Raw genomic sequence first — 11,338 nt, forward strand, 5'->3', positions numbered from 1 at the left:
TTTTCTCTCTGGGGGAGGGGGTTCAATAACCTCCGATAAGTGGTATCAGAACTTGATTGCTAGCAAACCACCATTAAATTCAATGGCCGATATTGCCAGATTGAAATAGTATACTACAGTACTTACCGGACTTTTGTGAATCCCTTACTATAACTTGATAAGTCTAGCTACTGCAGTGTAAATTGAATTATTTCATTTTTGTGCGATCGCATGCTGAAATCTGTAAACGTTTGATGCTTTCCCAATATAGGTTATGGAAATCTCAGAGTCCTGTTTCTCTGAGTTACAGATTTAGTTTGGCTACCTTTCATGGTTATTCTGTTTTTTTTTTCTTTTAATAACCTAACAAGGATGTTTTTATTAGTTTGGTTTTGCTGTTTGTATGTGTGTGTTTTCATTGGTAAATATTCAAACATACTGTAACAACAATAGTATAAAATACAATGGATGCAATTCTATCCTTACTGCAAATCTAATGAATGTATCCTTATACGTGTAGAAACATACTCCCACATATTAGAAGCACCACTCCCTTTCAAAATCCTTTTAACTAAAACATAAATAAGTGCACTTAACCATATTTTCTTACTCAAGTATTTTTTTTATATACTTTAGTTTTTATTTTATTTACTGGTATGTGGTTTTTTTTATCCATGAACCTCACTGAAAATGAGCATGCTGCCATATTAATCGTTACTTGCGGTAACTCGGCAATTCCAACCGGTTCAAGCATTTGAAAGACACAGAGCAGCTAAGGAATTACTAAGGCTCTCCAAATGAAAGAAGCTAAATCCTAGTGCTGCCCTTTTGCCCAGACTTAATACCTATAGAGAAATCCATGCTCGGAGGAAAAAAAATAAATAGCGAACAGAGGGGAAGGTAGCACACAAAATGACCATGTCATTTAGGAATACTATACAGGCATACCCCGCTTTAAGTACACTCACTTTAAGTACACTCGCGAGTAAGTACATATCGCCCAATAGGCAAACGGCAGCTCACGCATGCGCCTGTCATCACGTCCTGAACAGCAATACCGGCTCCCTACCTGTACCAAAGCTGTGCGCAAGCGGGGAGACTATAGAGCCTGGTACAAATGCGTTATTTATATCAGTTATGCACGTATATGACGATTGCAGTACAGTACATGCATCGATAAGTGGGAAAAGGTAGTGCTTCACTTTAAGTACATTTTCGCTTTACATACATGCTCCGGTCCCATTGCGTACGTTAATGCGGGGTATGCCTGTATAGAATTTAGCAAGTGTAAGTCTAATGGCAGGATTCACAAAGTACCGATGCGGGATATCGGAGGTCGATCAGACATTAACCGCCATCGACTGCCGGATCAAGTTCCAATATCCGTTGTTGGAGCTTGCTGAATCCCTGCCAAAGAAGCTTAGCACTTACACTTATGTAATGTGCAACACATATTAGTGTGTGTAATATGTTATCCCATAATTTTAACAATTTGAAGGAAATTACCCAAACACGGGTACAAATCACCATAACCACTTCCTAAGCAGGATGGAAGGATATGCATTTCTAAGTTGCTGAAACACCTAACATTTTGCAAAAAGTATGTGTGATAGGCAGCACTCTACAGTATGTTAATAGGAAGAATTTACTGACCGCGTGGTGCAGGGGAACTGAGAGGGACCTCAAGCCCTCCCAAATAGGTCATATGTATATATAAATGTTCCCAGCACACAACATAGAAGAAAATCAAACAAAGCTCAAATGCCAATAGAAAAATAAATGTATTAACAAAAGATGATACATCGAACAAAAGATGATACAATAAGCAATTGCCACAGAATAGTCTGTGGAGAGTATAACTCATCAAACAGGACTATACAATATCAATAAAAAGGGTGAGGGGTGGGGGAGGAAAAGGGAAAAACAAAGGCGGGGGGAAGTGATCTATACAAGGGGGGCAATGCTTCGGGGCCTCAATCACCCCTTCTTCAAGCCCGTTCCCATAGACCCTATGAGTCTATGGTACTTCCCTTGTAAAACTCCATCCAGACCGCTCACCTACATAAGGTACTAATGTGTCTAATAAGTATGGATACGCTGAAGGCATAAATACTGATATATACTTAAGGCAACAAATAATGAAACACTAAAGACTGGGTTTGAATGTGCTAATCAGAGAATACATAAATGTAACAACATAATAGGTAATATATCACAGATAATATTGCCTGAATAACCCAATCAGCGACCATCCATAACGGACAACATAATGGGTAATACGCCCAGTGACACTCAGCACCACCGTATTCAATCAATTACTAAACATTACTATAGCAAATAATGAATATTATGAATTCTAGTGGTGCAGAGTCAAAGCAGTAAGACAGTCCTCAGTGGCAGTCTGTGATATCTTACATTGTTACATTTTTGTATTCTCTAATTAGCATATTTAGAGCCAGTCTTTAGTGTTTCAATACATTGATTTTTGCCACATTTCGCTGTTGGCTGGTGGATTTCTATGAATAGTGCTACATTTGGATGGTACTAAATGTAATGTCTTTTTTCCTTCTGGACTCCGCTATTGCTGTTATGGTTTGTAAGTTGTGCTATGTTTGCCATGTTTATTGTGTGTGGTACCCACTCTCGCTACCCTAGGTCTCACAGTACTTCCCTTTCACAATAACTCTTTCCCTTTTATTACACACTAACTCCCCATTCATTTAAAATTACAAGTATGAATGTTGCGGGCGTCATTCTTCCCTTCAGGTGGTGAGAAGAAATAGCTCAGTTGTTATGTCAGTACCTTTGAAGTGGGTGAAACCAATTTGGAATTCCAGTGTCCGCTTTCCTTGTGATCTTGGCCAAGTCCCTTAAGCTTGCTGTGCCACAGGCACCAAAATTAGATTGTAGGCTCTAGGGGGCAGGGACTCATTGTGCCTGAAAAATCTCTTCTGTATGTAAAGAGATTCATGCACAACATAATTAATATACATGGGTGGATATATTTTTTAACAATGCCATTGAATCCTATGGAAACAATGTGCTATTCTCCATTATCACAGTATATTGTGTTTTCTGGGGTAAGAATGAAGTTTGCTACATCTTGAGTGTACCTTCATCCATCGTTTCAAGTGAGCAAAGAAAAGTTGAACAAAGGTTTAAAAAAAATTCTTTTCCAGAAAAGTTAACTGTACAGTTGTGTGAAAAAGAAAGTACACCCTCTTTGAATTCTATGATTTTACATATCAGGACATAACAATCATCCGTTCCTTAGTACGTCTTAAAATTAGGTAAATACAACCTCAGATGAACAACAACACATGACATATTACACCGTGTCATGATTTATTTAACAAAAATAAAGCCAAAATGGAGAAACCATGTGTGAAAAACTAAGTACACCTTATGATTCAATAGCTTGTGGAACCACCTTTAGCAGCAATAACTTGAAGTAATCGTTTTATGTATGACTTTATCGGTCTCTCACATCGTTGTGGAGGAATTTTGGCCCACTCTTCTTTACAGCGTTGCTTCAGTTCATTGAGGTTTGTGGGCATTTGTTTATGCACAGCTATCTTAAGGTCCAGCCACAGCATTTCAATCGGCTTAAGGTCTGGACTTTGACTGCGCCATTGCAACACCTTGATTATTTTCTTTTTCAGCCATTCTGTTGTAGATTTGCTGGTGTGCTTTGGATCATTGTCCTGTTGCATGACCCAATTTCGGCCAAGCTTTAGCTGTCGGGCAGATGGTCTCACATTTGAATCTAGAATACTTTGGTATACAGAGGAGTTCAAGGTCGACTCAATGACTGCAAGGTTCCCAGGTCCTGTGGCTGCAAAACAAGCCCAAATCATCACCCCTCCACCACCGTGCTTGACAGTTGGTATGAAGTGTTTGTGCTGATATGCTGTGTTTGGTTTTCGCCAAATGTGGCGCTGTGCATTATGGCCAAACATCTCCACTTTGGTCTCGTCTGTCCAAAGGACATTGTTCCGGAAGTCTTGTGGTTTGTTCAGATGCAACTTTGCAAGAAGAGGCTTTCTCCTGGCAACCCTTCTAAACAAACCATACTTTCTCAGTCTTTTTCTAATTGTACTGTCATGAACTTTAACATTTAACATGCTAACTGGGGCCTGTAGAGTCTGAGATGTAACTCTTGGGTGTTTTGCAATTTCTATGAGCATTGCACGGTCTGAACTTGGGTTGAATTTGCTGGGATGTCCACTCCTAGGAAGATTGGCAATTGTCTTGAATGTTTTCCACTTTTGAATAATCTTTCTCACTGTAGCATGATGGATTTTAAATTGTATGGAAATTGCCTTATAACCCTTCCCAGATTGATGGGCAGCAACAATTGCTTCTCTAAAAGCATTGCTGATGTCTTTACTCCTGGGCATTGTGTTAACACACACCTGAATGCTCCAGACCAGCAAACTGCTAAAACTTCGGCTTTTATAGAAGTGGTCACACTTGCTGATGATCAATTAATCAAGGGCATTTGATTAGCAGCACTTGTCTGCTACTTAGCATCTTAATTCCTATTGAAGCAGTAAGGGTGTACTTAGTTTTTCACACATAGCTTCTCCATTTTGGCTTTATTTTTGTTAAATAAATCATGACACGGTGTAATATGTCATGTGTTGTTGTTCATCTGAGGTTGTATGTACCTAATTTTAAGACCTACTAAGATGATTGTTATTATGTCCTGATATGTAAAACCATAGCATTCAAAGAGGGTGTACTTTCCTTTTCTCACAACTGTATATAAAAACCATACTTTCCTTACATTCGTGTTTATATTTTTGATTGTTGTGAGGATATTATTTTAGTAATGGTCGTATCAATCTTTTTAAATCCTCTTCAACAGCAAATATTCATAAAATTACAAATGCTGTGTCACGAAGGCCGCCTACTTCCCCGGTGGTTTCACTGCAGGGATAATCTGGCCATGCTTAAAAACATTGTCTGAGGTAAACCGTATTCTTCCTTTTGGTTCCCTCATTTTTCCTGTATGTCTTCTGCTGAGATTTCATTTCCCCTTACCTCTTTCATAACAAGTTTCACTGGGGGCGTTTCACTCCCAGACTTGGGAAACCCAGGAGGCACAGCATCTGTTTTTAAATAGCATGGCAAGAATGTGCTTGAGCTTCATTTAGAAATCTTGAGCTTCATTTAGAAAGATTACGGTAGTATGTGATTCACTGCAACTGGTTAGTCCCATAGTGTATGTGAGACTGAAGTCTGAAATCAGTGTGCTCAGGAGGGAGTCAGTGGAGAGCATCTCAGCATTGCTCCGAAAGAATGGCAGAGGCATTCTACCAGAGACCTTAGTTATTTTATTGTCCGTTTCTTCGTCACTTGCTAAATATTGTTGGCCCCCTGTAGCAATCCCTGCAGTCCGTGCAAGTGCATTTGGTGTGTGCGTTAAGGGACGTGAGTTTGAGGACCATTCTAACATCCACCATGTCAAATGGGATTAATCCGGCACAGGGCTTTGGATCGCTGCGCTGCGTAAATCCGACCTACTGCACCAATGGAAACCATCAGACTGAAAGCTGCAAGTACTGGATACTTGATTTAGGTATGACTTACCCAAAAAGCTGCGGTGTGTCCTGTTCACACAGATAATTAACATGTTAATTGGCTTTTTAGTGTGTTTATTTTCTACTCTTTCACGAGTGTAACATAACATTAAACCTGAAGGGGTGTGTAATTAATTTGGATATTTGGTAAATATTATGGGCTAATTCACCTATGGGAAGAAAATCTGCTGGAAGTATATGAAATACTGTAATGTGAAAATGAAATGGCTGTTTACATTAATATGTGCATAGATGTTGCACTAATATGTGAAAATATCATTTTTCGGGTGGATATTAGTGGATTGTATAATATTTATTTCATATGCTAAATATCAATTTGCTAGGTATTCCAAGTGTTCCTTCATTGCTTATAGTTATCTCATCACACTGTATCTCACAAATGTGTTGAAATGTTCACCTTTTCACTGAAATTAGTTACTTATTTGCAGGGATGATTTGGATAGGAGTTGTGGCAACAGTTATTAGAATGTCGGCTTTATTAAGTAACATGGAATGGTAAAAGTAAAGCAATATACATAATTTCTTGCAAAATACACTGCATATTGTTTTTTAAGATCTTGGGCCATTGTTCAGTAAACTTAATATGTCATTAAATACCAAGTGTTTAAATTGTACTTTGTGCCTCCCCCTTGCCTAGTGTAAAAATGAACCCTTGTTCTTGTATGAATCCTGTCGGATGCAGGAATAATAAAAAGTACAGTGTGTCTAGACAAGTATGAGATTGTCTAAATTCTACAAAATAAGTATGTTACTCTAATGCAACAATTGAATAATCAAGAGAACAGGAGCTTTATATCTCCCAGTAACCAGGCTACAAAACAACAATTAATTGATATACATGAGAGATCTCACAAGCTCTATTAGGTTTTATTAAATAAACAACTGTTTTCTAAAGATGGTAACCTCAGCAGATTAGATGGGCGGTAAACTAGTTGCTTTTTTAAGCAATCTGACAAATTTATTGTATATACAGTAGTGTTGACAAGGCTGATCAGGGCATTATTGCACAGAGACTTCAATTGAAGTCAATGGTAGTTTCCTTGTGATAGTGCCCCGATCAGCACTATCACAGTTTGATGAAGAACCCCATTAGGCCCAAATCTACAGAGCTCCGTTCAGACATTTAACGGGGCATTAACCTAGCCTAACATAGCCTAACGTTACATTAAGACTAGCGGTGTATCTTCAAAGGACGATAACATAGCCATGCTTCCCTTATGTAAAGAGCATAGTGTAAACTATAATGGGAGTTGGTGATAATTGGTTGCATTATGAGACATTTTGATTGATGCATTATGATGTTTAAGACAGGCACTTAACATTGGTTTGGTCATACCTACAGTAAGCTTGCCATTAACAAATCCAGATGGTGAAATACAGGCATACCCCGCATTAACGTACGCAATGAGTCCAGAGCATGTATGTAAAGCAAAAATGTACTTAAAGTGAAGCACTTCCTTTTTTCCACTTATCGATGCATGTACTGTACTGCAATCATCATATACGTGCATAACTGATGTAAATAACGCATTTGTAACAGGCTCTATAGTCTCCCCGCTTGCGCACAGCTTCGGTACAGGTAGGGAGCCAGTATTGCTGTTCAGGACGTGCGGACAGGCGCATGCGCGAGCTGCCGTTTGTCTATTGGGCGATATGTCCATACTCGCGAGTGTACTTAAAGTGAGTGTCCTTTAAACCAGGGTATGCCTGTAGTGCTTTTGCAGGGTCTGGATGGATGTAACCCCACATTAGACATCATTTAAATAACATTATTTCCCTCTCCTATCCTCTCTTTCTCTCCACTCCAGCAAAAGCACTATTTCGGTGTCTGGATAGGAGACTGTTGCTATTTTCCTGATTTAACTGAGCTTCGTGGATCTGGGCCTTTGTATGCTTTGTATAATTAGAAGAGAAAATAAATGCCCGAAAAAGCACAATATAACATAGGGCAAGGGTCTGCAACCTTTCAAGAAAGAAGAGACATTTTATAAAAAATGTCATTGTCCAAAATATTCAGAGAGCCGCAACACTAACATGAATATTACACCCCCACAAACACATATACTGTATACACACTAATAGGTATATACTGTATAAGCATTAACATACAACAAACTTACTTTAATCTGAATTATGGAAAAGAACAAATATGTTGAGGAATAAAAGGCATCTCACAATAAAAAAGTACCCTTGTTTTGTGTTTTGTTTTCCATTGTCTTTCCGTGCAAAACAGTTTGTCATTTTCAAATACACAATACAGACATACCCCGGTTTAAGGACACTCACTTTAAGTACACTCGCGAGTAAGTACATATCTCTCAATAGGCAAACGACAGCTCACGCATGCGCCTGTCAGTACGTCCTGAACAGCAATACTGGCTCCCTGCCTGTACCGAAGCTGTGCGCAAGCGGGGAGACTATAGAGCCTGTTACACATGCGTTATTTACATCAGTTATGCACGTATATGACGATTGCAGTACAGTACATGCATCGATAAGTGGGGAAAAGGTAGTGCTTCACTTTAAGTACATTTTCACTTTACATACATGCTCCGGTCCCATTGCGTATGTTAATGCGGGGTATGCCTGTACATACATACACAACCCCCTCCCCCCAAATACATGCACACACTACCCCCCCCTCCAATTTACACACACACACACACACACACACACACACACACACACACACACACACACACTGTACATACACACTTAAATTGGGCCTGCCTCTCTAACTGTGCTGCTCTTGGCTGTGGGGGGGAGGTGGGGGAAGGCCAGCGCTGGTCGGGCCTCCAGTTGCCACCCGGCATCTCCCCAGCTGCTGGCATGCCTCCTGCTCTGTCCCACGCCGTTCCACCCTGATGTCAGAACGCACTAACGGCGCGCACCAGCTTGAGAGAGGCCCGGCATGGGACAGTGCAGGAGGCATGCCAGCAGCTGGGGAGATGCCAAGTGGCAACTGGAGGCCCGACCAGCGCTACCATGCCCCCCGCCCCCCAAAGCCAAGAGCAGCACAGTGAGCAGAGACGCATGCAGGTCCTGAAAGACCTACCCCTGACATAGGGTCTTCAAAGAACACTTGGATACTCTCGCTTAAAATTAGGTTGCACGTGCCACTTTTTCAGATGAGTCCTGCACAGCTTTGCAGTAAGTGCCAGGCCATTGAAGCAGCAAATGGTTTTGACATTAACGTTTTGCTAGGTAATGGTTTGGAGTTATGCTTTACAAATTTGCAGGAATAGTGTACTATCCAAAATATCCCTCCACAATTTTATTAGTTGAGTATTTAATAAAGTACATAAGAAACATTTTTGTGTTGACATCAAAGGGAAAGAGCAATCTGTTAAAGCTAATCCGGTAATAGAAGTCCGCTATTTTGTTGTACTGTGTCTTTTGCCAATATCCCAGAAAAGAAAAGTGTAATGACTCTCCTGCAGGTAAAAAAACACAGGGTAAAGTGCAGGAACGTCATCCAAAAAATTACATTCTGAGCTGTCCAGGAGACATGTTTTCTATGCCTCCCACACTGAAAACTACTGAACAAACAAAGCCATAGATAACAAACTGGCACTATGTCAAAAGAAGTAGTAGTCTCTAGTGAAAATCTGTTTTGCATAGTAAATGAATAGCAGATAACCTAAATGAATTGGATGGTCACAAGTATGGTTGATATGTAACCTTGGGATTATATGATCTCTTTTACCAAAATCACAAATTGCAATGATTTATTTGTATTTTTCTAAGCATATCGTTGACTATTGCATTACAAGGAAGTCCTACCAATTTTTGAAGTATACTCTTTATTCTTCTGTACAGATGGTCAGCAATTTGGTTGAAAAGGGGCTTTTCAAATGACAGCAAATAAATGGAAATGATTGTGTGTAACAGGTTTTCATCCTCGTCTGTGGAACCATGGGGTTTTGCAGGAGATTACCAAGGGTTCCATGAGAAGAATTTGGTCATGGTGGATATTTGACTGTTTTATCTACCATAATTATATTGTTTGCTATATATTTAAATTTAATGATAAAAGGCTGTTAAATGTTGTACTGTTAGAAATACTTTATCATAGAAACAAGTTACTTATTTGTTACATTTAATTAAATGTAAGCTGCTGCAAGAACTCGCCTATCTCACTCACCACTCCACTTCTACTGCTCCACTATACAAATCCCTACACTGGCTTCCCATATGCTCCAGAATCAAATTTAAAACCCTCGCTCTGACTTCCAACGCTCTCAGTGATGCTGCGTTCCCTTACATCTCAGCCCTCATCCCCAAATATATACCTAAATACCCCCTACGTGCTGCCCATGACATCCGCCTTTCCTCCTGCCTTATTACCTCCTTTCATTCCCACCTGCAGACTCTCCCCCAGATTTCAGTCATTTAAAAACTACCTGAAAACTCACGTTTTCAAGGAAGCCTATCTAGCACATCCTTAACACCCTCCCCACCCGCCAACCCTATTACTACCAGCTGTTTGGCTAGACCAAACTGTACCCTATCTAACACCCCCTAACATCCATCCCCCAAACCTTAATGGAACCATGTGCGACTGGACCATACTCCATCCCGAGGCACACTCCATCCCACAACGAGCAACCACTTTAATGTTTTGTTTCAACATTGTCTGTCAGTCCCTCTAGATTGTAAGCTCTCATAAGCAGGGCTCTCCTTAGCTTTTTGTATGTGTTGATGCATACTTGTACATGTTTGTATATAACTGTTTATGTAATTATCAAATCTCTGTACCCCATTGTACCATGCTGCGGAATATGTTGGCACTTTACAAATAAAGTATAATAAAAATAATAAAAAGTAAGCGATATCACAGTTATGGTAATTTTGTGCAGATACTTTAAATTGACTGGAGTTTGGCAAAATCACATTGAATATTTAAAGAGGTCAAATACATTTGAATGTATTCTGTACCACAATAAGGTGTCATCTGGAGTTCCCGGCACAGTGCACCACTTGTACAATCTTGGCATCTTTGCATTCCAAAAACAATTGCGTGACCAAGAGTGACATTGGCTCATATTTACTAAGCAGAGTTCTGCTATAAGACACTTTACAGCCCATTGAATTGATTGGGCTGTAATTTGTTTGCTAGCACATGGCAGAAGACTTCTTAGTAAATATGGCCCATTAAAAACCTACATTTAAAACATATACATACAATAACTATGCTCACAAGAATAAAAGTGGCAGCATGATTGCTTTGTAGATTCGTTAAAACACACTCAATGGTAACATAGCATAACATCCATACCCTTATTTCATACCAGTAATTAAAAAAGTAATTATGAGTTTCCCCTGCGTGTGTTTTGCATCTCCCTGATCTTAGAGATTATAGTAATGAGATGTGACACTTGGTATGAGAATTCAACTTCTTATTGCATTGTAATTTTTTTATTTTATTTGATTGATCATTTTATTCCTGCCTGATGGTATTTGCAAATAGTTAATGTTTGGCAATTAAATAAATAAATAATGGAAGAGTGTTGTGTGATCTATGCGTAGGAGAACGGCCAGTTTTGGATTTTGTGCTATACCAGTATTCTTCATGAAGATTTGCTTCTTTTATCCTGGGCTGCCTTGAGGTGGCTTAAACGCTAGCAGTGTGATTTATAAAGCAGTGGTGCAGTATCAAGTATAGATAATCTTCATCGGACCTACCTGAGAGTTCTTTATAGATGAAATTGAAGTGCACAGAGTTTCTGAAACCTCACAGGTCTCTACTTCAA

The 11,338-nt window shown here is 39.5% G+C and overlaps 1 protein-coding gene across 6 annotated transcripts in view; it reads left to right on the forward strand.

The window, feature by feature from the left end:
- Positions 1-11,090, forward strand: part of LOC142487267 (triple functional domain protein) — a 419,339-nt gene extending 408,249 nt beyond the window's left edge. For all 6 annotated transcript variants that reach the window (XM_075586256.1, XM_075586257.1, XM_075586259.1 and 3 more), the window contains exon 35: positions 9,405-11,090. In XM_075586256.1, coding sequence (XP_075442371.1) covers positions 9,405-9,424 — 20 coding nt within the window. In that variant the 3' untranslated portion in view covers positions 9,425-11,090. The remainder of the gene's footprint in view (positions 1-9,404) is intronic.
- The last annotated feature ends 248 nt before the right edge of the window (positions 11,091-11,338 follow it).

The sequence above is a fragment of the Ascaphus truei genome, chromosome 2 (assembly GCF_040206685.1).
Source record: "Ascaphus truei isolate aAscTru1 chromosome 2, aAscTru1.hap1, whole genome shotgun sequence".
NCBI lineage: Eukaryota > Metazoa > Chordata > Amphibia > Anura > Ascaphidae > Ascaphus > Ascaphus truei.